Source organism: Punica granatum, chromosome 1 (genome assembly GCF_007655135.1).
Source record: "Punica granatum isolate Tunisia-2019 chromosome 1, ASM765513v2, whole genome shotgun sequence".
NCBI classification, from domain to species: domain Eukaryota; kingdom Viridiplantae; phylum Streptophyta; class Magnoliopsida; order Myrtales; family Lythraceae; genus Punica; species Punica granatum.
Genome location: NC_045127.1, coordinates 37,948,352 through 37,974,628, shown reverse-complemented (window position 1 = coordinate 37,974,628; position 26,277 = coordinate 37,948,352). Strand labels below are relative to the sequence as shown.

The 26,277-nt window shown below is 48.6% G+C and overlaps 2 protein-coding genes across 2 annotated transcripts; both read right to left on the bottom strand.

Annotated features, from left to right (window-relative positions):
- Positions 1-6,301: 6,301 nt before the first annotated feature.
- LOC116205722 lies at positions 6,302-18,300 on the bottom strand. The gene is made up of 3 exons (XM_031538371.1): positions 17,917-18,300; positions 17,480-17,775; positions 6,302-6,491 (listed from the first exon to the last, which is right to left on the bottom strand). The coding sequence occupies exons 1-3, from the start codon at positions 18,298-18,300 to the stop codon at positions 6,302-6,304; spliced, it is 870 nt and encodes a 289-aa protein (XP_031394231.1).
- Positions 18,301-20,201: 1,901 nt separating this feature from the next.
- Positions 20,202-23,241, bottom strand: LOC116205712. Its single transcript, XM_031538362.1, has 2 exons — positions 22,679-23,241; positions 20,202-21,711 (listed from the first exon to the last, which is right to left on the bottom strand). Exons 1-2 carry the CDS (start codon positions 23,239-23,241, stop codon positions 20,202-20,204), a joined length of 2,073 nt encoding a protein of 690 aa, XP_031394222.1.
- Between the last annotated feature and the right edge of the window lie 3,036 nt (positions 23,242-26,277).

Genomic DNA, 26,277 nt, shown 5'->3' with positions numbered 1-26,277 from the left:
TGCCCGAGAGGTCTAGGTGAGTTGTGTGATTCATTCCGACGATTCCATGTTGAGCCTTGAGAAGGCTAGCACTGTGTAGGGTATACGTTCGGCGTCAAGTTTCCGTAAAAAGGACATTCGGATATGCATTTCCACTGAAAATGGCCATTTCTGCTCCTCGAAGGTTACTCGGGAAACTGAAAAGGGTTTTGCTGTCTGTTTTGCCCCATTGTAAATGTCCGCTAGAGTTTTCAGGGCAATGCAGGGTCAACTTCGTTTGCTGTTATTCTGTCAGACTAGTCTCCGGTTATGCATTTCCGAAGATGGGCATACCCGTTTTGTCACTTGGAAGTCATTTGAAGTGTCTGTGTGAGTTCCAAGAGACAATCTGAAGTATTGCTCAAGTTCTGTATGCTTGTGGGGCATGGCCGTATCTGACATTTAGAATTAACTTTTCTCCGAGAAACTGGCATTTTTGGACTTCCACTGAAAAGTTGTCTATATACAGAAAGTTGTTCTGTATAGAGCAGATGATTGGCGAAATGCTTTTGAAGACACTTTTCATCTGTTTGGCATTGATGTGGATTTTTGAAGTCCAATATTGGTTATCTTCCAATGGACAAGCGAACTATCGGAAAATAGGGATGTCCACGTGGCATGCTGGAAATGCCGGTTTTGGACGTTGTTGAGCTCTCTAGTCACTCTGTTGCCCTTTGGTGACCCCTGGAGTCCTTCTGTCGTGTGTACATGTCATCTGCTTGATTTTGCTGACTTGAGAATGAATAGTGATTTCTCGCTCTCTGGAGCCTTCTTCTGTGATAACGCTCAAGTCGTGGAATTGTTTGCTATTGATGGACATTGTTTGACTTGTGGACCAAAATGGGGTGCTGACACTATTGTTATTAAAAATACGAGAAAATTGGGTTTAAAACAAGGTCTTCGAAGAGTAGGCATCACTTTTCAAAACCTGTTTTACATGTGCTTCCCCAGAGAAAGAAATCTTGCCAATCATCCCGTTTTACTCGTTTTAACACTCGAGGACTTATATGTTTTAATCTCAAAAGTCCATCTTCTAGTGTGTGATCCCCATGTTCTTTTATCTTCTCTCTAATTGATGTGCTTCCCAAATGGTTATCCTAGCCCGGGTCGGAACGAGGTCCTTACAGCTCCCCCTCTTCGATTCACCTTCTGTAGGGCGATGGCCTGATGATGACTCGGTGAAAACCAAGTTAAATGACCACATTTTGGGCTATATTTCTATTCTAGGACTTTGTGTTAGTCGTGTCTTAAGCTAGTTTTTAGTAGTTTTAGTGCTAATTTAGATTTAGTAAGGTTAAGTACTTTTTTATCGTCCCTTCTTAGTTTTCAAGAATTTTATGCCAATATTTGCTATTGATGTGAAGTTTTGTGTTTTAGGGATGATTATGGAGCGATGAGGAATTCGATAACTATGTTCGAGGTTTGGGGATGCAAAAAGAGGGCATTGAGTCATCTTAGTATTTATTCTTGTGGCAAAATTCTGAAATTGCCTAGCAATTTTGTTCAACCAAATCAGACGAATTGTTATGGAAATATTGCTATTTTGCAGCAACAATGTGAGCTAAGTGCATATCTCACTTTTCTTAAGTATTTTAGGCATCTTTGGGCCATGTGACGTCTTGGGAAGTATTGTGCAATAGGATACCTAGTGCACCAAGTATGAAAATAATATATTAGGGATTGCTTTTATTTCAAATTAAGAAATTAAATTTGGATTTTTAGGGAATTAGAGTTGGAGATTTTATGGAGAATTTCTTTGGGCTCTTTTGGGGATATTTAAAGTCCTTTTGACTAAATGTGAAGAAGTGAGTCGACACCAAGAGAACAAGGAGAGCGTGGAAAGTGACAGGAGATGAAGGAGAAGACAAAAACGACCCGAGCCCGAAACCGATCGTGTTTTCTTTTAATTCTTCTTTATTCTTGTGTTCTATTATGTTTACTTCGAATTCTTAATTGTTGAACTCCATTATTATGAGCTAAATCTATTTTGCTGAAGGTTTCCGTGGAACTTAGGGTTTATTCTTAATTGGGGTTTTCACCTAAAATAGTCCATGGTTTACCCGTTTTGTCAAATTTATCCTATGTTTTTTTTGTCAAATCTATCCCATGGTTTACTTTTTGCATCGAATCTATCTCGACGTTATCTTTTCCGTTGACATTTAACGGACGTGCTGACATGGAACGTTTGAAAATCAACGGCGCCTACGTGGAGCGTTAGTGGGGCCACACTTGCCACTCTGGATAGCTCCCGGGATAGCTTTGAAAAAACTAAAAACCATGGGATATTATTGGAGTGATGAAAAAAACCTATGAACATTTTCCCGCCCCTTCTATACCAGAATCCCGCCTAAGCTCTGCCCTAATCCCGCCAAACCTCTTCCATAATCCCGTCCAACCTCTTTCTCCCCAGTAAAATCTTGAATCCTCTACTAGAAGGAGAGCCAAACATTGGCGTTTAGGGTTTTGCTTTGTTTTCAATCAGAAAAATATCGCACTGCGTACTGTCGATCAAGGTAGGGGTTCATCGATTTTGACTGTTTGCGGTTGATTATGACTATTTGTTGAGTCAAGTTAGACTGTTTAAGCCTGATTTTGACAATTTGTTAAGTGGATGTGAGGGACTTATATGCCTTCTTTCTGTTCGAAAAAGCAGAGGGACTAAACTAAGTTGGATTGGTCTCCTTTACAGCAACAAAGACGAGGCTTCGTTGAAGGAAGGGCCATTTGCTTGCAAAAGTTGAAGCTTTTTGTGGTCCCAATTGCTGCACGAACAGGTTGGTACAAATCTGCGTTGTTGGGTCTTTAATGTGCAGTACACTATCAAAATTCTCCTTTTTTTTGGCTTTGTCTTGTTTGTTGGGTTCATTGGAGAACATAAATGTAAAAAATTGTCCCTTTGTAGGTTTGGTTGACTGGAGAGTCTGGCCCTATTTGTTTACTAATACCAAAGTGGACGTTGAAGGTAAACTGTCCCACTTCTTCCCTTTTGACTGTCTGAGTTATTCTTTTTTATTGACTTTGCTAAAAGAATATGTACCATTAGTTTTTTAATGCTTTTACTACATTCCTTTATATATATATATTAACAGGATGGGAACATAATTTGGTTTGGCTTTACATCATGGAGGTTATATGCAATTTCAACCTCAAGTGAGGTATGTTGGAGGGACTGAAACCATCATACAAGTTGATCAAGATAAAATGTCATGGCATGAGCTTAAAGGAATATTAGATGACTTTGGTTACAAGCCACCAAAGAGGATGTGGTATGTGGTTTCGAAAAACAGTTTGGATGTGAGTTTGATAGAGATGAATACTGATTTTGAGGTTATGGAAATGGCTGCTCTTGGGGTCAAACATGAAATTATGCATGTCTATGTCGAAGTTGATTTGAAGGATGATGATATTGGTGAATGGAGACGATCTACAGATGGGAATGAAGCTGCTGATGAGGGAGGGAATGAAGCTGAACATGAGGGAGGTATGGCAGCTGAGGGTGATAGTGCAAGTGATAGTAATGTATATTCCAGTTATAATGAAGAGTATGGCAGTGAGAGAGATAATGATGAGTTTATGGATGGTCAGAGAAGGAAGAGGATATCGAAGAAGTCTCAAAGTGTTGCACCACTGCAAGTTAGACACGTTGGAAGTGATTATGGTGATTCAAGTGATGAAGTAATCACTTCCAATAGCACTGATGATGAGGGAGAAAGTAGTAAAATGGTGAAGAGATCGAAGACATTCAATCCCAAGTGTGATATGAAGAATGTCACGTTCAAGAAAGACATGCGGTTTGAGAGTCCTAAGCAATTCCAGGCTGCAGTAAGGGATTATGCCATATACAATGGCTACGCAATTAAATGGTTGAAGTATGGTAAAAGGAAAATGGATGCTAAATGCAAGCAAAATTGCTCATGGAGAATATATGGAAGCCTCACGCAGAGGAGAGATGCTTTTGTTATTAAGACTTTTCATGACAAACACAAATGTAGTCGAGGTGAAAAAAATCAGCAGGCTACATACGATTGGATAGCAAAGCACTTTCTAGACAAATTTAGAACAAATTTTGATTAGAATGTGAGAGATTTGGCTCAAGAAATCAATGAGAAGTTTGGGATCAAAGTTAGTATGTCTGTATATTATAGAGCTAAAGCTCTTGCACGATAGAAGATACAAGGAACTATGGAGGAGCACTATTGCTGGTTGCCATCCTATGTGGCTGAGCTACAAAGGGTGAACAAAGACAACACTTTTGAAGTTGTTTATGACAGAGATAATCCTAGTTGTGTTGTTCGATTTAAGAAAATGTATGTCTACTTTGAATCATTGAGAAGGGGCTTTCTTGAGGGATGTAGACGAGTTATTGGGATGGATGGATGTTTTTTGAAGACAAAATTGAAAGGGCAACTATTAAGAGTTGTTGGGAAAGACGGGAACAATCAAATGTTCCCGATAGCATGGGCTGTTGTTGAAGGAGAGAATGAAAGCTCATGGAGATGGTTTATTCAACTGTTGAAGGACGACTTGGGACTATCTGAAGGATATGGTTGGACTATACTCAGTGATCAACAGAAGGTACTGATTTTTCTTCATTTAGTAGGTTTTCATTTGATTTCTTATGTTTAATAACATGGGATATCTTTGATGATTTTGTAGGGGCTCGAGAATGCAGTGAGAGGTCTCCTACCCCATGTGGAGCATAGGAACTGTGCTAGACATCTATATGCAAATTTGAAAAAGAAGCATATAGGTCTTTCATTAAAATCATGCTTCTTGAGAGCAGTTAAGAGCACTACAGTGGTGGGATTCCAAAGAGTATTAGCTGAGATGAGAGCATTATCAGATGAAGGTACTAATGATTTTCTGAAAATTGATCCCACTAAGTTCTGTAGAGCCTTTATCAGTGAGATTCCAAAGTCTGATGCTGTAGACAACAACATATGTGAGTGCTTTAATAGCTATATATTGCATGCTAGGGGTAAACCGATAATAGACATGTTGGAAGACATTAAGACTGCCATTATGCAGAGAATGGTAGAGAACATAGATCTCTTTGTGGGTTCTACTAACGCATTGTGCCCTAGGATAAGGTTGATAGTGGAGGAGAACAAAGAGAGGTCTAGGTCTTGTTTGCCCACGCATGCTGGAGATTGGAAATTCCAAGTTAAGGAGTTTGGGAATACATATGTTGTTGATTTACTTACCAAGACATGTAGTTGTAGGAAATTGAACATAACAGGCATTCCATGCTCCCATGCTACGAGTTGTATTCATTATGTGAGGAAAGATGTTGATGACTATGTGAGTGAGTGGCTTAAAAGAGATGTGCGTTTGTTGGTCTATAAACATCTCATGCTACCATTAAATGGTAGGAACTTGTGGGAAATGCCTCAAGGTGATCCTATCTTCCCTCCCATGGTGAAGAAACAACCTGGAAGACCAAAGAAAAATAGGAAGAAGCACATCGGTGAACAAGAACCTGAGGGAGATCAAGTTTCAAGGAAAGGACAGGAGATGAGGTGCAGTATCTGCCATGAATATGGCCATAACAGGAGGACCTGCAAGAAAAAGAACAACCAACCCACTGATGGAAGAAGTTGTGAGGTAACTTTTCATTCTTTAAGTTAGATAATGACATATTCTATATCTCTAGTAAATGACCAAATAATGTGGTCCTTGACAGGCGAGACAAGTGGATGAGAGCCAGCAAGTGGAAATGCAAAGTCATGTGAATGAGGTCTCTGTCAGCCAGCAAGTTCAAATGCAAAGGCAAGTGGAAGTGCAACACCCTCATGCACCAGCATCTACAAGCCACTAATCAGTTACTAGACAGGTGCAAGAATCTGGTACTTCAATACGTACACAGGACATTAGACCAAAATTACAGGTTTGTGCATTTTTCAATGCTGACAAATCTTAACAACTTCACTTCTTATATATTGTTGTGTTGAGATTTGATATTTCCTAAGAACTTACAGATTAGGAGGAAAGAAAGAGAAGAGTCAAGCTCCAGGAAGAAAAAGTCTACCACAAAAGTGGATCCAAGGGTGGATGCTCTTATACGCAGAGAATTGTCCCTGGCTTTTAAAGGGGTTGGGGTCCTAACAAGAGAAAGTGGAATGACATACATTCGTGTAAGTTTCTTTGAACACTTAAATATATTTGTGCAAGTCTTTACATATTTAGCTCTTAAAGTATGACTTATATGTATATTTATTTTAGATGCCTGGTGAAGAAATGAGGATGTCTTACAAGGGTAGGCATGGAGGGCAGTTTGTTAGCCCTATCCAAACCCAATCATCTCAAGTACAGCAGCAACAGCAGCAGCAGCAGCAGCAGGGAGCAAGACATCAAGAGCAACAACAGTGGCAACCCAGGACAAGGAACCAACATAAAGGTACGCAGGTACAGCAGCAGCAGCAACAGCAGCAGTAACAACAACAGCACGGAGCAAGACCTCAAGAGCAACCACACTGGCAACCCAGGACAAGGAACCAGCACAAAACAGTTCGAAGCTATGAAAATGGGGAAGAAATATATGGTTAATGGAAGAAGATGAGACACATGGTTAGTTTTTGTGTAGTTTTTGCTGTGATTAGTAGGAAATATGTAGAAGAAGTAGAGGATGATTTTTTGTGTAGCTTGTTAGGTTAGTTATGGATAGGTAACTTTGGTCATTTTGTTATTGTTATTATGTCAGATCTCTGAAAACTAGTGGTGGAATGGTTTTTTTGTGTAGGTTGTTGGGTTAGTTATGGATATGTAAGTGTTGGTTATTTTGGTATAAAGTTGGATCTCTGAAAACTATGGACTTTAGTGTTCCACTTTTCTTATTTATTTAATGTTGCACTTTGCTTATGAATTTTTTGTTTCACTTGCTTTAACGATTGCTTTTTGTTTTTGATAATTCCTAAACTTATCCCGTAGTTTTCATGTAACTTCAATCATATCCCATGGTTTTCAACTAACTTCAATATATATCCCATGGTTTTCAAATAACTTCAATAATATCCCATGGTTTTATATTTTTTTCATATCTATCCAGAGAAAAATGTCCACAGTGGCAAGTGTGGCCCCACTAATGCTCCATGTGGGCGCCGTTGATTTTCAAACGTGCCATGTGAGCACGACCGTTAAATGTCGACGAAAAAGATAATGTCTGGATAGATTCGATGCAAAAAGTAAACCGTGGGATAGATTTGACAAAAAAAAAACATATGATAGATTTGACAAAACGGGTAAACCATGGGCCATTTTAGGTAAAAATCCATTCTTAATTCGTGATCTTGCTTTCCTACTATTCAATTGATTGATCGTATTTATTCCATTACGTTCTTAATGCTATTTGATTGATGGGCCACCAATTGGATTGTTCTAGCAACTTAGATGAACTTGGGAGACGAATTCTAAGTTTAGGCTCAGGATAGAATAACCTAAGATTAATTCAAATTGGGAAACGAGATTAACTTGTGAGAGAAATAGGAGTAATCAATCGCCTTGGGTATCCAATTAGGGTTTGAACATAACGGGGTTCTCACTAGTCAGTTGCTTAGGAATAGTGTAGTCGATTTGATATATGGGGATACTTTTTTGTAGCTATCGAAAGATGTGCAAGAAATTTAAAAACCCTAGGTTAAAGATTGTAAAAGAAAAGAAAAGGGAGTAGAAGAGAAGGTGGAAAAAGGGAGAATGAATAAGCACTCGAAACTCGTGACTGGTTATTGAGTTGTGGGTAATTGAGTTTGGGGAGTTATGAATGTTGAACTTCGATATTAAAAGAGAGATGAAGAGATACCCTGTGAGTAGAGAGTAGTGAGATATGGGATATATAATATGGGTTAAATCTCGAGTTTTGGTATGGGTTTCAGCCATTTTCTTTTCTACCTGCATCTCAGTCGAATCAGTCAGTTGAGATACCAAGCCACATTACAATCGAATCGAAAACCGTCTGATTCATGTGTGTATATGAGTGTTTTATAGTGGAGACGAGATAAACAAGTAAGCATATAGCAGAGATAGTCAGAAAATTCGACCCGACTGGGCAGTCGGGCTGTTTCTCCTTGCTGGGCTTTCTTCTGGATTTCTCAACTCCTTGACACCCTAGGGTTGTGTGAGGAGATGTTTGATGGGTTTTTAGCTGCTCAAACTGGTCCAGAAATGCTTGAAACCCGGGTTGGAAGTTTTGGCCCCCCATGAAGGACCAAAACTGAATTCGATTATGTACTGAGCTAGTTCTATGGCTTAGAGGCTTCAAACTTAAAATCTAAGCTCAAAAATGGATAGAGGGGGTCAAAAACATGTGGGATATGAAGTTTTGTGAAGTTTGGATTTAAGCTGGGATGGCAAATATCATGATTCCGACTTAAATCTTTGGTGTTCTCTCTGCTAAATGCTTGTTGCGGTTTTCTTCAAACTCTTGAGAGGATTTAAAGAGTGAGAATGCTTGAGAGAGATGGCTAGAAGGTATGTTGTGATTAAGTTAATGACATAGAAAGTATATATAGGCTAAGATTAAGTGCAATTAAGTGAAACAAAGCTTGATTGGTGGCATGATTAGTGATGGGCAGCTAGCTTAAGGGAAAGATGAGGATGAAGACTTCTTGAAATGCATTAATGAAGAAGAGCCAAATGCATTGATGGTGAATTAAAGTTGGAGTGTTGAAGTAAGATTGTAGGCTTGATATTTTCATGGAAGAGGAGGCAAGTTGCATGGAGGAAGAAGCCAAAGGGAATGGGCGGTTTGGGCAAGGTTACGGCTACCCTAGTGCAAGCCGTGGGCCCCACGGTCTTGAGGGAAAGTTCAGGACAAAGTTCGGGTCTCGATTGATCGTGTGTTCGAGGTTTGTGGCTCAAACGAACGTCGAATTGTCAATGTGCGCCCGAAAACGGTTCAAATGAGACAAAAAAACATCCATTTTGCCCAAAAGAATGTTCGTATGGTTTTTGGACTTGGAAGCCGGTTTTGCTCATTGTGCGCACCCGAATTTAATCTCGTCGGGGCACGCATGCGCGAAGCCTATGCAACGCGGCTTGGGAGTGTCCACCTTCCCAGGGACGCGCGACGGACACGCGTGAGAAGGAGTCGCCACTTACTGTTTACGACCCGTAGGTCGAGGGCCGTTGAGTCGCCCGGGTCTAGAGGCACGGGGTACACCTAAATGCTAAGGCAATGGTCATGCGGAACCGAAAATTCCGAATTCGAGGGTTCTATTACGTGCGGGTCTATATCCCGCACGCCCTTTTGGTACTCTAGTTTGCTAGGCTTGCCGTTTTGTTTATTTACCGCGTGATTTAGGGATGCACTTGACTCGCCCGTTTTGACACCGTAAAGTCGATGAATTGATCAAGTTGGGCCAAGAATCCGAAAGATGAGTAGGCTTGTGCGTCGAGGAATCGGTTCACTATCTTAGCGTTACAGTTCATCAAACCGTGATGGTCGATTCCCTGCGCGAACCGAAACCGCGAGTATTCGAGCTTACTCATCTCTTGGTAACAATAGGCCGACTTGACCGGTTTGACACTCGGACCTCTCGCTTGCCGATCGGGGATCCTTACAAATGAATGAATGAGTGTACAGATAAAATCCTCACAATGTTCTCTCGAATAATTACAAAGTGTAACTGGATAAGTAAATGGATCCCGATCGGTTTGCATTGGGCCAATATTCCACTCCAGCTCTCCGTGTATTTTGAATAACCGATAAATTAATTAAGACAACGCGGGCTCAAGGAGCCGGGGGTCAGGTCCGATCGTTCCAACGGTTTGCAGGGGAACCGGTTGATTCCCACTGTAACCGTTGAACCGATCGAGCTCCCGGGTGATATCTAAACCCGTTTCACGCATCCAATCCAAATTGCCTTCCACATAGGCCATATTTGGAGTATGACGGTGAATCGAGGCTTGATCTCATTCCGCACTCGGGTTGCACGCGCTCAGTGAATTAGGAGGCGTTGGACCTCGTGTTCAATGGTTCGGGGCGTTGGACCCCGTGCAACACGTAATCTATAGGCTCGGGCCCGAATCGCGACAAATCAGCAAAAGCAAGAATAAAACAGAAGAAAACTGATAAAACTGATGAAATACAGACAACAACTGATAGGTATCGGTGAATACAGACAAGTTGTATATTAGGCCGAATGTACGTGATTTAATCAGTTATTAACCGGGGTTGGTTAGTAAACAATGTATCTAACCTGGGCAAACATAGGTGGTGAGTTAGAATAGGGTTCTAAGCCAATTACATGTGTGTGTTTGTTTTAAGACTCTTATTCAGTGAGGTGACACTGCGGTTTCACCGAATTAGCCAAACTCAAGTTTTGACTCTAGATTGGAATCTATCATTCCGCCTATCCATTATCTAGTGTTTGATTAAGCCAAATGTGTGATTAATCCGGTTTTTCGTGTTTTGTAACTGAAATAAGATGCTCCCCACTGAATCTACGATAGGAAGAAAGAAACACCGAAAACGAACGAAAATGGGCCGCGCGAATGAAACTCGTACCCGAATGGGTTGCCCTTTCTCATTCATAGTTCTAGGTGTTTCCAACTCCCTAAAGCCTAGGGTATCGGTGGGTCACGGAATGACGATTATGCCCTTGGATAGTAAGATGTGTGATGTTCATATACAAATTGAGGATCGTGTGACACGAAGGAGTCTAAGGAGGACTCGCGCGTCTCGACTCGAGCAGCCTCAAATCGAGCTCGGACTCGTGTCGTAGCTCGCGAGTACTCGTTAGACGTCGATTCTAGTCGTGTTGCACGCCTCGGTACTTTGAAATCGTGAGTTCTTTTTAAGGAAAAGGGCATTCCCGCCATTCCGTGAACCATCGATGCGTTTGTGAATTAATAATCAATTTTCCCAATTGTTTAATCCAAGTGTTTTAATTAGCCAAATGATACGTCCCGTTTAACCCGTTGGTGGGATTCTTCGATATTTATTGTTCCATGTTGCGGTTACGGTTTTAACGGGGGATATTCGGATCTAACATGTTCTAATAAGTAATGATCGTGTGGACAACGATTAAACGGAAATGTAATTACGAACAATTCCAAGGATCGACCTCGGAAGGACGGGGAGACCAACCGAGACTCCAAAGAGGTCACGGATGATTCGGCCACCTCTCATGGGTGAGTGGCCGAATATTCCTTGACCCGATTCGAGTTTCTGTGGGTCTTTCACGTCGTTCCTAACCGCCCCTTTGCATGCAACAAATAACATACACATGAGAATAACACATATTTCGCTAGATTAACATCGATACGACCACGATTTATGAGTAAACATATGAGATATCCAAGAAACAAAAACATTATACAAACATGCGCGAATGAAGCATTTAAGCGGAAACAACAAGACGGCATCGACTCGAATAATAACGAGATGGATAAAACACGGGAATCGGTCCGTCTCGAAGCGGAAGAAAACTTCCCGGACTCGTGTGGTCCAAGGAAGCTCTCGACCACATCCATCGAGGGTGGCCGTGAGCTTCCATGACTCACACGGGTCGGGAGGATTTCTCCGGCCCCGATTCGGATCTTTTCCCGTCATGCATAACGTGCTACGTGCGAGTAAGGGTAAAGATACGTAGGAGTCGACTCACTTCGAGGGAAAAGAGACCGCCCTAACCCCGGACAAGCCAAGGGGGCTCACAGGTCTCTCCCTTGAGACTAGGTCGTGAGTCCCATGGCTTCATCGTGGCCTAGGGAGTCTCTTTCACCTGGATTCGAGCCACCTCCTTTCGTTTAACCACTTCTTAGCCACGGTGAAAGACTTCCAACACCTAGATAGGGCTTAATCCGGGAAGAGGAGAGGGTCATGGACCCTAGGGGGCCGAAGAGGCTCACGGCCCTCCTCCGTGAGGTTCGGCCGAGAAGCTCTAGGGCCTCCTTGAGTCCATGCCAATCTCCTCCACTCGGATCCGACCCTCCTAACATTATACATGCATGTCAACACGATGTATGGACGTGAATAATAAAAGAAGTGTACGTGCGACGATGTATGGCGTGCATGGGAGCATGGATCCGAAAGAAAGAAAAAAAACGCAACCTTTCATGCATTCCGATCCTTTAAAACGCATAAACACTACATACAAGTAAAGATCGAAGATCCTAACTTCTCTAGGTTATAAAGGGATGTTACCTAGCCTCGTTACAAGAGGAAAAGAGTCGGGGAAGTGGCCGTGGGAGTCGCGAGACTCGGGTTGAGGGCTACAGGTGGATGACCCGAGAGGTAGGCAGTCGCGGCAGCTCGAGGAAAATGGGTCGGCACGCTTGCTCCGGTCACGGCACGGTGCGAGGTCGGGCTCCTTGGACTCCTAAGGGGCAGATCTAGACGACCGTGAACAGACCCGAACGTGCCAAGCCCTGGATGAACCCGAAACAGTGAGAGGAAGTTCGGTATGAACACAAAGAACCCGGTAAGAGAAAAACAATGAAACGGTGGTTGTGCACGGTGGATCCGCCCTCGGATCGTGACCACCTCTTCACGGGGGAGGGTGAGGGTTGTGAGGAACCCTTGGAATGTGATGGCACGACTCGGCAAAGTCGTGGAGCGAAATGGCACGTCGTTAGGGCACAGTTGCGCCCGGCTAGCGTCTAGGGACCCGATTCTTTGTGTGACCAAAACGTGATGTTGGAGGCTTCAAATGGAAAATCTAAGCCCGGAAATGGACTTAAGGGGTGAAAAATATGTAGGTTAGGGGGTTTGGTGATTTTTGGTTTAAGTCGGGTCGGGTGGTTACCGGAATACCGGGTGGTTTTCCGATGATTTCGGCCGGTTATGGCCTTGGCACGGGCTGGACGAATGTGTGGGAGTGGGTTGGAGTTTGAGAGGATTTTGGAGAGAGATTGGCTTGAGAGAGAAGGAGAATGACGAAGTGATTAAGCTTAATGATGAATGGGGCTTTATAGGCTAGGCTAATGGCTCGATTAGGAGAAGCTAAGTGCCGTTAGAGGGGGCTTAGGGTGGCTGCCGAGTTTTGGAGGGAGATTAGGATGGGAAAATGGTCATGTTGAGTGTAGGGGAAGTCAGGGAAAGTTGATGGGAGATGATGGATGTGAGTGTGTGTAAGAGCAATTTGAATTGTGTGGTGGAGGGAAGAGGAGAGGGGTTGAGCCGCTGGCCAAGGGGTGAGCCGAGGCTAATTGCGGCTGAGCCGCGGCTTGAGGGATTGAGCCGTGGCTTGGGGTTGAGCCACGGCTTGGTGGCTTGGCTTGGCTGAGCTGTGGGTCCCATTCGATTAAGAGAAAAGCCGGAAAAAGCTTGAGACTCGATTGAACGCGCGTCCGATCTCCGATGTCCGATTAATTTATAGATTTGGAATGCTTGAACGAAGAGGATTTGAATGAGCCTAATATCGCCATACGTCGCGTGAACGAATGTTCGGGCGACTCGACGCCTCAAGAGTCGGTTTTGCCCTGTTCGGATATTCGGAGTGGAGTTGAGCGTCCCCGGTCTCCGATTGCCCTTTGTGTATCTTAATGTTTGTTTCGGTGACCCTTTTACCTCGTGTGGGATCGTTGGCTCGTCGTCCTCGACCGAAGACCGTTGTCCCGGGAAGACCTGGGGACTTGTGACCGGGGCTTTCTCTGTTCGTTGTGATCATGCCTCGGAGGCTCGCCGGAAGGCGTTTGCTACTACTGAAACATCCCTCGGGAAATCCTGCAGAGCTTCGAAAGGTCGTCTGAAGCTTGTTCCATGACCCAGGTGGTCCCTGGGTGCTTGTAGGCCCGACTTGGGGTGCCGTTTACTTGTCAGTGGATCGGGCCTCGGGAGCCCTATTAGAAAAGGCGTCCGTGAGAGATCGGGGAGGGTCCCGGCTTACGCGGGGTGCCCCCAGAACGCGCCCGGACGTGTCGTTGGTCATTTTGGCACTGAGAGGGATTTTTAGAGTCCCATATTGGGTACCTTTCGGTGTTTCAGTGATTCGATGATGAATAGTGCCACAGTGCCGGCTCCGCTGTTTTCGGGGTTCCTCGTTTGTCTGTTCTTTTGACGGCTTTCCTCTGCCTTTTTAGTGCACCCTGCTTTTCTCCTGTAATTTATGTCTCTGTGCCCGCATATTCGCCTCTGATCGTCGGGTGATGAATAGTAACTCGGGCTTTGGTCGGAGATTCTCACGTAGGAAGCCGGTTGGCCAAAATTGGGTGCTGACAGCTTGCCCCACTTTGGTTGCATGCTCGGTTAGAGGATGTAGCCAAAGATTATAAGAAGTATCCCCTTTTTGCGCCCGGGACTGCTCTGATGCCATTCCCCCATGGCTGCTCGTGCCCTGAATGAGACCGGGATAGACCCGAATGCAGATGAACCAGGATAGACCTGAATGTGACCGAAATTGACCCGAATGGACCAAGATAGACCTAAATGAGACCGGGATAGACCCGAATGCAGATGAACCAGGATAGACCTGAATGTGACCGGGATAGACCTAAATGCATATGAACCAGGATAGACCTGAATGTGACCGGGATAGACCCGAATGCAGATGAACCAGGATAGACCTGAATGAGACCGGGATAGACCCGAATGCATATGAACCAGAATAGACCTGAATGTGACCGGGATAGACCCGAATGCAGATGAACCAGGATGGACCTGAATGAGACCGGGATGGACCCGAATGCAGATGAACCAGGATGGACCTGAATGACCGGGATGGACCCGAATGCAGATGAACCAGGATGGACCTCAATGACCGGGATGGACCCGAATGCAGATGAACCAGGATGGACCTGAATGACCGGGATGGACCCGAATGCAGATGAACCAGGATGGACCCGAATGCAGATGAACCAGGATGGACCTGAATGACCGGGATGGACCCGAATGCAGATGAACCAGGATGGACCTGAATGATCGGGATGGACCCGAATGCAGATGAACCAGGATAGTCCTGAATGACCGGGATGGACCCGAATGATCGGAATTTACACCGGATGGACCCGAATGACCGGAATTTTGGCCGAATGGACCCTGAATGACCAGAATTTGGACCGGATGGATCCGAATGACCGGAATTTAGATCGGACGGACCCGAATAACCGGAATTTAGACCGGATGGACCCGAACGAACGAAATTTAGGCCGGATGGGCCCGAACGACCGGAAGGACCTGCGTGACCGGAATTTAGACCGGAAGGACCCGAATGATCAGAAGGACCCGAATGACCGGGATGGACCCGAATGATTGGGATGGACCCGAATGACCAGGATAGACTTGAATGAGGCCGGGATAGACCCGAATGGTCCGGGATGGACCTGAATGAGGCCAGAATAGACCCGAATGGACCAGGGTAGACCTGAATGGACCAGGATAGACCTGAATGAGACCGAGATATGCCCGAATGAACTGGAATTCAGAATTTGTGTGGGGCGCTGTGTGATATGGCTCGTTCGGCGGTGGCTGATGATGACCTATTATCGTTTGTCCTTCCTCGAAGGACATCGTCGGTTTGGGCGGTGTGGCGCATCCCTCGACGACTCCCGGCGCCTTGAGTGCACAACCTACCGCGCGAGGCAGACATGAGTCCGTCGGCGGGAAGCATCCCTCGGGGTTCCCGATCGCATCTGCACGTAGGAAAGAAAGGCCTGCAAAGGATGTCAACCGCGCGAAATCGTTGAGACTACGATGCGTAAAAGGAATCTATGTAAAGATGTGTTGGGGACATGATATCGGTGGCCATTTGGAAGGCGGCCGTGTCCTTATCGGGGAACAGCTTTTCTGAGACGGGTAACCCGTAGAATTACGTGCATAAAGGTAAAGGGGAGGGATCTTATGGGATCCTCCAAGTCAAGGATACGTCGATTCGATCCCATTCCGAGGCGAGTCTCGAGCCTGGAGAGTCGAAGAGAGTTTGCTTGTATTGGAAGATGCCGAACCACTACTCGGTGTAGCTTCACGGAGAAGTGTTGCCTTTCTTTCGTGGTCGAGCCGACATTGTCCCCTAACTTTTGCCTAGGCCGCGAGATGCGTGATAACCTAGCGGGGTATTTTATTTAATTTTTCTCACATGAATGCTCACCTTTTGCTACGATCCCCCCATGTTTGGGCGGAATCGCACCCCTCGGTTCCTCTAACTTTTGCCTAGACCGCCCTTTGCGGGTTTTCAGTCTAGCGAGGGATTGACTTGTGCTCTCCTTTTGCCGCGACTCCCCTTTGCGGGATTTTAAGTCGTGTCCCTCGTTCCCTAGCTTTTGCCTAGGCTGCCTCGACGAGGTTTTCAACCCAGCGGGAGATTATTATTTTTTTCTCTCAAGAAAGTTTTGCCTTAGGCGAATGGTGGGAGTTGGTACTCGTGCATGTGAATGGAAATGTATTACAAGCGAAGCGGGTGCGAGGCCCGGCAAACAAAAAGCAAACACGAATTGTCATGGATAATACTTCTTGATGGCGTCAGCGTTGACGGGAAGAGCATTTTCGGTGCCGTCCATGTTGCTCAGAATGACTGCTCCCCTGGAGAAAGTCTCTTTGACGACGAAGGGCCCGTCGTATTTGTACGAGAACTTCCCTCGAGAATCGGGTGCGACATGTAAGACCTTTTGCAAGATGAGGTCACCGGGACTGAACTCTCGGTGACGGACCTTGGCGTTGAATGCTCGAGCCATCCTCTGTTGGTAGCACTGACCGTGGCATAGTGCCTTCAGCCTTTTCTCGTCAATGAGGTTTAACTGCTCGTATCGTTGTTTCGCCCATTCCGCTTCTGCAAGTTCGGCCTCGGCAAGGATCCTCATGGAAGGGATCTCGACCTCAATTGGGAGGACTGCCTCCATGCCATAGACCAGGGAGTACGGGGTTGCCCCGGTTGAAGTCCGTATGGATGTTCGGTACGCCAAGAGTGCATAGGGGAGCATCTCATGCCAATCCTTGTAGTTCACCGTCATTTTTTCGACGATCTTCTTGATGTTCTTATTTGCCGCCTCCACTGCACCGTTCATTTGGGGACGATATGGGGTGGAGTTGCGGTGTCGGATTTTAAATTGTGCACAGAGCTCGTCGACGACCTTGTTGTTTAGGTTCTTGGCGTTGTCGGTGATGATCGTCGCAGGGACCCCGTACCGGGCGATGACATCGCGTCTGAGAAAACGGGCCACGGCTTTTGCGGTGACCGATGCGAGAGTGATAGCCTTGATCCACTTGGTGAAGTAGTCAATTGCCACCAAGATGAACATGTGTCCGTTAGACGCTTTGGGGTTGATTGGGCCAATCACGTCCATCCCCCACATTGAGAAAGGCCACGGGGCTGTCATAGGGCGTAGCTCGTTGGGCGGTGCCTTAATCTGATCTGCCTGAACTTGGCATCGGTGGCAATGCCTAACATGTTTTACACAATCAGTTTCCATGGTGGACCAATAATAGCCTAAGCGCATAATCTTTTTGGCGAGCATGAGGCCATTCATATGAGGTCCACAATTTCCCCCGTGCACTTCCTCCATAAGACGTCGCGATTCGTGTTCGTCCATGCACGGGAGGAGCGTGGAATCAAAGGAGCGGCGGTATAGTATCTCGCCACTCAGAAAGTAGTGCATCGCGAGGCGTCTGAGCGTCTTTCGATCGCGGCGATCGGCGAACGGGGGATATTGGCCCGTTTGTAAGAAGTTCCTGATGTCTTCGTACCACGACTTTGCTTCGAACGCTTCAATTGCATTGCAGTGGGCCGGGCCTTTGGCCACTTCGATTTCGAGAGGTTCGATGATGTTCCCCTCCGAGATACTCGCCATAGATGCGAGTGTTGCAAATGCGTCCGCGAACTGATTCTTCACCTGTGGAGTGTAAGTGAATGAGATCTTCTCAAAGTTCTTCGCTAATTCCTCAAGGTACTTATGGTACGGGACTAACTTTGCGTCTTTCGTCTTCCATTGCCCCAGCGTTTGGAAGATTGTGAGCATGGAGTCACCGAATACTCCTAACTCCTTCACTTTGAAATCGATCGCCGCTTGCAAACCGAGGATGCACGCCTCGTACTCGGCCACGTTATTGGTACAAGAGAAATCCACTTTCGCAGCGACCGGGTAATGGCGTCCGTCCGGGGATACCAAAACTGCCCCAACTCCTGATCCCACGGAATTGACAGCCCCGTCGAAGTACATCTTCCATGTTGGCTCCTCCTTCGCTTCACCTATCTGGAGGATCTCTTCGTCCGGGAAGTCCATGTTAATCGGCGTGTCGTCGTCGATCGGGAATTCTGCTAGGTGGTCGGCAATTGCCTGCCCCTTGATAGACGTGCGGGGCACGTATTCTATGTCGTATTCCGTCAGCTGACAACGCCATTTTGCGATGTTCCTCATGGAGGAGGGGCTATCGAGTAAATACCGCAGGGGGTCTGCTTTTGACAGCAAGCGAATTGTGTGATAGAGCGTGTACTGTCGGAGTCTTTGCATGACCCATACCAACGCGCAACACATCTTCTCGATTTCCGGATAATTGGACTCCCCCTCAGTGAACTTCTTGCTCAAGTAGTATATCGCCCTTTCCGTATGCGTCGACTCGTCTTCTTGTCCTAGCATGCACCCTAAGGATTGCCGACGTACCGTGAGGTATAGAATGAGGGGCCGATCCGGCACGGGTGGTATCAATATCGGCGGCTGAATTAGGTAGGCCTTGATAGTGTCGAAGGCCTTCTAACACTCGTGGTCCCACTCCATCGCTGCATTCTTACGGAGCAAGCGGAAGAGCGGTTGACACTTATTCGTCAGGTTTGCAATGAAACGCGCAATGTAATTCAGCCGTCCCAAGAAGCCGCGTACTTCCCGAACCGTTGATGGCGAGGGAAGCTCTTTGATCGCCTTGACTTTGTCCGGATCTACTTCGATGCCGCGCTCACTGACCACGAACCCTAGCAGCTTTCCTGATCGGGCACCAAATGTGCATTTTGCCGGATTAAGCCGGAGCTTGTATTCTCTCAAGCGGTCGAAAAGGCGCTTCAGGTTGACAAGGTGGTCTTCTCCCTCTTTGGACTTGGCGATCATGTCATCGACATATACCTCGACTTCTTTGTGCATCATGTCGTGGAATAGTGTGACCATAGCCCTCTGATAAGTTGCCCCTGCGTTCTTGAGGCTGAAAGACATGACGCGGTAGCAAAAGGTTCCCCACATCGTGGTGAACGTCGTCTTGAGTTTGTCCTTTTTGGCCATCCGGATTTGATTGTATCCGGAAAAGCCGTCCATGAAAGAGAATTGGGCGTGGCGTGCCGTATTGTCAACTAGGACGTCGATGTGCGGCAAGGGGAAATTGTCCTTAGGGCTGGCTCTGTTGAGGTCTCGGTAGTCGACGCAGACTTGGACCCTTCCATCCTTTTTTTCCACCGGCACAATGTTCGCCACCCACTCGGAGTAGTTGCAGACTTCGAGGAATCCCGCATTGATCTGCTTGACGACTTCTTCCTTGATGCGGAGGAGAAGGCTAGCCCGTTGTCGTCGTAACTGTTGGCGCTTGGGCGGGAATTTCTCGGTGTCGAGTGGAAGGAAGTGCTCGACTATTGAGGGGTCTAAGCCGGGCATGTCGGCATAAGACCAAGCGAAGACCTCTTGATATTCCTTTAGGAAGTCGATCATCTGGGTTCGCTGCGTGGGGTCGAGGGCTGTCCCAATCTTCAAGGTGCGGGGCTTTTCTTCGGTGCCCACGTTGATCTCCTCTATCGGCTCGACCGAGGTGATTTGATGATCCTCGAGGCGACGCAAACTCTCTTCTATCTCGGACACTTGACTGTCCTCGGGAAGCCCTTCCCCGAAGTATACGGGTTGGGGCTCACCGAGGTGCTCTTGGAATAGGTTCGAATCGAAGTGCAGAGGATTTGGATTCGAGTGGAGCCTGAAAATTCGAGAGAATTGTCTTAGAAAAATTTATAACGCTGCGAAATAGAGAATAGAAGGAAGAGACAAAACGCATGGGAATTCAAAAAAAAATGCGTGAGAGATTTCATTGATAACGTGAACATGAAGCCATAATAGAAACCCCTCTCCCGTCGTGTGGCGCATGGCTATGCCGACACGCGGGGAACATCTTATACATAGATAGGCCTTACACATCGGCAATCACAGCCGATTAGCGCGGGACTGAGGTCCAATTGTCAAGCTCCTCATTTTCCTACGCCAAGCGGATGTGAACCCCTGAAGGAATCTCCTCGGTGACGGCGTACACGGCTGACGGAGCTGCAGGAGTGTCGTCGGAGTCTGAGGAAGGGCCGTCAAGGGTGGCCCCAATGATGTGCGAAGGCCCGGGGAAGAAACGAGATAACGGGGGGGACAGGAATGCCCCTGTTGAGCCTCCCGTAGTGCGCGGCGAGGTGGTGAAGGTGGTGGCCCCTGCGAGCCTCGATGATTTCATGACAGGAGAGGCGAAAGCCGAGTCCCCTCCTGTGCTTGTACTCTTCGACTTCAATAGGGCGGCTGATCCCTTTTCCGCGCGCCCCGAGGCCGGTGCCGGGGACGTAGTTATTGCGCAAAAGCACCCTCCCTATCATGCGATCGGTGCGGGATGGTCGAATCTCTCCATAGTCCCGGATGACGGAGATGGTTTTGAACGAATGGAATGGGAGGTTCTCGTCATTGCCGACACTGATGTAGGGCACCGCCGTCTCTTTGTAGATGGTGTAATCCTCCTCTCCTTTCACCGTGATGAGCTTCTCTTCGACGATAAATTTCAGCCTTTGGTGCAAAGAAGAGGGGATAGCGCCGGCCGAGTGGATCCAGGGCCTCCCGAGCAGCAGGCTGAACGCGTTCGAGATGTCAAGCACCTGGAATGTGATGCTGAACGAGCAAGAGCCAACATCTATGAGGAGGTCGATCTCCCCGTTCACCTCCCTGAGCGAGCCGTTCAAGGCTCGGACCGCTGTTTTGCTCGGGCGGACTTGGTTGAGGTCCACGTTCATCTGCTTCAAGGTGGTCACCGGGCAAACGTTGAGTGCGGACCCATTGTCAATCATGACCCGGCCAATGATGTAGTTGTTGCACTTGCAGACAATGTGCAAGGCCCGTGAATGTGACCAGCCTTCGAACGGGAGCTCGTCGTCCGAGAACGAGATGGTGTTGGAGAAGATGGAACCGACGGTCTCCTCTATCCTGTCGGGAGGCGTTTCCTTCGGGACCTGTGCCGCGGTCAGTACCCGGAGAAGGGCTTCTCGGTGAGGTTCCGAACCGAGGAGGAGGGCGAGCAATGAGATGTGAGCCGGGGACTTGGCCATTTGCTCGACTACTTTGTATTCGCTCGCCTTTATGACCTTCATAAACGCTTCGGCTTCCTCTTCGGTTACCTTCTTGGATGGAAAAGGCGAGCTTTCGGGCACTGCCCCAACTTCAGTTGCAGGCGCCTTCCCTTTGTCTATGATCGTCGAGTTCTCGTACACCCGCCCCGAACGTGTCACCCCCATGACACTAAACTGCTTCTCAACTCTCCCGATACTTCCTTCATAGGTCCAGGGGACCTTGCTGTCTGTATACGGTTCTCGTGCGGGGATATCCACGACGAATGGAGCCGACGAAGCCATGTGCCCCGCGAATCCGACGGTGGGTTCCTCGGGAGTATAGTTGATCACGAAGGGAAGGGGGTTGTCTCGCATGTCTTCGTTCCTCCTTGAGGCGCATATGGAGATCATGTTGATGGAAGGTCCCGAACTCGGCCTATGGTCCGGGAGTGGGTTGTCCTGCACATTCGGGGGCCTAACGGCGTTGAAGGTGAGCCTGTTGCTGTCGATCCTCCTTTGGATCTCGTCTCGCAACCTCCAACAATTATCGAGAGTGTGCCCTGGCGCGCCCTGATGATATTCGCAGCGTTTAGACTGGTCCTAAATGGACGGGTCAACATTCGGGCATGGGGATATCGGTCGAATCTGATCGCCCGCAAGGAGTTGTCGATATATGTGAGAAAGAGGGGCAGACAGAGGTGTGTATTGCTTGCGGGGTCGGTGTTGCGAGGTGCCGGCCTGTGGATCCTGCGAAGTGGGGTTCTGTTGCGCCGGTGGAGGAGCTCTCGACACCGGGGGCCTAGGTTGAGGGGGCTGAGCTGATGCGGGCGCGTAGTGGTCGTACGGTTGCGGGGTCATTGTCAGCGGGACAATGAGGTTGGTGTTGTGGAGGCGGAGGGAAGTAGGTAGGAGCGGCAGTCGGTACGGTTGTGAGATTCACCGGGTATAGCTGGGGCGTCTGATGTGCCGTATTGACGGCGTTAACTGAGACTTCCTTTCCTCTCCTCCAGCCGGAAGACGGGGACGTCGCGGGGACCTTCTTTGATGACTCCTCCCCTTTACTGGCGGGGCCCTCCATCCTTCCGAGCTTGATCCCCAAATCAAGCTTTTTCCCGGCCTCGATGAGGTCGGAGAATGAAGAAGTGTGGGCCAACAGGTGCGAATAATATATCCCTCTCAGCGTGGAGTGAAACAACTGAACCTGTTGTGCTTCGCTGATCGGAGGGATGTGTTTCGCCACTTGGGCACGCCACTTAGTAGCGTATTCTTCGAACCTTTGGCCCCGCGCCATCTCTTTTGTGATCAGCTCCAGGATGGTAGGAGGCGCTTCCGCGCAATATTGGTATTGGTCGATAAACTTCCGGGAGAGGTCTTTCCATGTCGGAATGTCCTCGGCCTTCAATGACATGAACCAATCGAGAGCGGATCCCGACAGGCTGTCTTGGAAGGAGTGGATGACGAACTCCTTGTACTCCCAATACTGTAGCATCTTCCCCCGGTAATGGCGGAGGTGGTGGCGTGGATCCGTCGTACCCCCGTAGGTCTTGAACTCCGGGATCTTGAACTTCGGGGGCAGCCGCATGCCCGGGAATAAGCTGCAGTCACCGTAGCGCGCATCGGGTCGAGCATCATTTGCTTGTAGGGCTCCTATCGTTTCTTCCATTCGCTTCAGTCTACGCTCTTGCTCGGCGTCGGCCTCAGGGAAGAAGTGCGTTGGGGAGGAGACTTGGGCCGCGTGAGTCGGCGTGCCTGGTTCGAGGAAGGTGGTGTTTATAGGGGGCGGTGCTTGGTAGGAGAAGTTGATGTGAGGTTGGGGAGGCAGATAGAAGGGTAGATCCGCGACTTGAGGGTGAGTCCGAGCAGGTGCACCTGATGTCGGAAAGACCATCGGCGGAGGGACTGTATAGGCCGCAGCTGGGGCCGGTATGGAAGCAGGCGGCGGCGCGGATAAGACCTGATTTGAAGTGAGGAATGCCGCCGGTGGAAGAGGGACGGCCGTGGGGGCCAGTGGCGGCGGAAATGGACTGGTGAAGGGGTGAGCCATGGACGTACGCAGTGTTGGTGGTGCGGGCGCATCCATGTTCTCCGGGGCTTGGGTCGGTGGAACCCCAGGTGCTGGGTCGACCGTCGGCCCTTGTCCCGGTGGGGGTGTGGAGCTCGAGGATGCGCGGTTCGGTCCTCTAAGCAGGGCGAGCAGTTCTGCCATGTTGGCGGCCATTTGGTTGACCGTGCCCTCAAGTGCCGTGATGCGGGCTTGGTCGTCGGAGGTGGATGACGTCAGTGGAGCTTGTGGAAGGGGCGCCCCTGAAGACGTAGGGGGCGGGAGATGTGTCGGAGGGGGGCCCGAATACGCCGGGAGTATGCCTGCAGGAGTCGGAGGTGGAGGAGCGTGCGTCGGAGGTGGTTGAGAATGAGCCGGAGCCAGTGGGTTGACTTCTTCGGAGATATCGACTCAATCCTCTTCCGCCATCCTGAGTCGTTGACGAGTCGGGTAACGGTGCGACGCCAGTTGCGATCACCTGGATTCCAAGAGTGTGTAAGGGCAACGTCGACATTTTAAAATGATGAGTACGGAATAAATAAAGGGACAAGATGTATGAGATGCATGAGCTTTCAAAATACTAATGTCATTACACTGGTTTGGTTCGAGTTCCATAGTTTTTACAAAATACATCGCACGGAAGGAAAGGAACATAAACGTAAAGCCGACATCCCTTTGCGCTCGGTGGCCGATTGAGAGTGGCGTGGGTCCGAGCGAGGGCAAAAATGGGCGCGTGCGCTAATCCTAGGGGTGAGAGATCTCGCGCGCCCTTGCACGCACTCGGTCCAACCTCGCGGTCAAGGGGGCCACCTCCCTGTCTAAGTGCGCGACTCGGGCTCGTGCTCGAGCTAACTCCGTCTGGAGCTCCCTGTAGTCCGCGACCTCCGCGCGAGAATCGGCGAGCTCGCAACGAAGCCTATCTCGCTCTTCCCTGATGGCCCGTAGCTCTGCGCGCATAGCCGCTTGGGCGGAGCTTTCGGCTTCGGGAGCGGGGGTAGGTGCGGCTCGGGGAGCCGGGGTGTCTTGGGACCGTTGCGACGATGTCGATCCCTGCGGATAGAACTGGGCCACGTATGCTGATGTGGCGGAGAATGCTCGCTCTTCGTTGGTGGGGTGCTCGGGGAAGTACAGACGCTGTATGGTGCTAGCGTCCCGTTGGCGGTGGATCTCCCGAATTTGTAGGAATCTCGCGGGGGCCGTGGATGTAGAGTCGGCCCACTGGATGAGGTAGGGTAGGCGGTCCGCCGCGGCGGGAATGTCCTGTAAGCCGCCGAGTTGTCTGATTACCCGGCCGGGGAATACGAGCGTGCTCCCCAAGTGGCTAAGAAGAGGGATTCCCACAATTCCGGGACATCCCGTGATCATGGGGCCGCCGGGATTCCATCGAGCAACCCACAAAAACCGTGCGGGTGTCAATCCGTGCCAAAAGTGCCTCCACTCTGAGAAGCTGTGCTCGGGAGGCGGGATGACCGGTACCAGGCGCTCGATCAGCGAACGCTCGTCAGTGATGTAAGAGAATGGATGTGAAGAGCAAAAGGGGCGGACATGCGCGAGAAGCCAAATCTGCAGTAGGTGCGAGGATCCTCTCATCCTGCCGCGCCGAACCTCTCTAACATAGTCTAGAGACCGAACGGTCTCGGCTAACAAGGCCTCCACGTAGCTATGGCCTCCCACCGCTTGGAGGACGACTTGGGCTATAGCCCCGTTAACGAGGTTCGGCGAGTATGGGAACAAGAGGGTGCCGAAGACCAAGAGCAGGAATCCGTGACACGCGTCGCACTGATAGGATGCCGTCGAAGGTGTCAATGCGCGGAGGAGCATCCAATCGGAGAGCCATGCGATCGTAATGCTGTGGTCCCATCCTTGATGAAGCTCTTGGTGGATTTCTAGGGTGGGTATGCCGAGGAGGTTGGAGAGCTGACTCCGAATGGTCGCGAATGGGTTGGGCACAAAGATGCTTTGGGTCGTGGGCGTGGACCTCTGGATGAGCGCCGTGTACTCTTCGATTGTGGGCGCCAACTCCGTCCCTTGGAAGTTGAATACTGCATGTTCGGGGTCCCAAAACTCCATGGCGGTCCTCAAGAAGATCCAATCCACCGGAGTTTCCGTGAACATGACCATATCTCCGATGATGCCCTGAATGTAGGCGTGATCTACTGGTCGGAGAGTCCTCCAGATGCGCATGATATCTTGCCTTGGTGGTGTGATTGCTTCGAGTCTGAGACCGGGAGCCGGGCGGTCCATCCTTACCTAGATGGAGGAGATGTCGGCTTAACGCCTCAAGAATCAAATCAATGTAATGCCCTAAGTTTTTTAAGTTTTTTTTTTCGGAAATAATGCATGCAGTGCGAAAAGATAAACTATAGTCGTGTTCTTTACAGTGTACATCACTCTTTCTTACAAAACAACAAAATGCCCGTCCTAAAGAGAAACTACGGGCTGACTCAAAGACTCGACGTTTGGGTCTGTTGACGGCAGGAAGGCAAAGATGGGTCCAGCATGACGGTCCCTGTGTATGCATGGTTTTCGACGCTACTGGGATAACCACTAACTAGGGATGGGGGCTCCCGATACAAGGGTGTGAATTCCTTGAAATCGAGTGAGGATCTTTGGGGGCCGGTTCGGTGGCGTAGCCGACTCGATCCGTTCCCTTACTCGGAGCCTCTGACTAACCTAGCTTCCTATCTTGGTGCCCGTGGGATTTCGGACAAGGTACCTAAGAACCCGCTAGAATGATGCGATGCAAATGCAAGCAATAAATGTGCTTGAAAATAAATGTACAGAAAGCGGTAAATAAACATGCAAGCAAGCAAACGGAATCGAGCCCGAACCCTCTAAATATGTCCCCAGTGGAGTCGCCAAGCCGTGCGCACCTGAATTTAATCTCGTCGGAGCACGCATGCGCGAAGCCTATGCAACGCGGCTTGGGAGTGTCCACCTTCCGGGGGACGCGCGACGGACACCCGTGAGAAGGAGTCGCCACTTACTGTTTACGACCCGTAGGTCGAGGGCCGTTGAGTCGCCCGGGTCTAGGGGTAC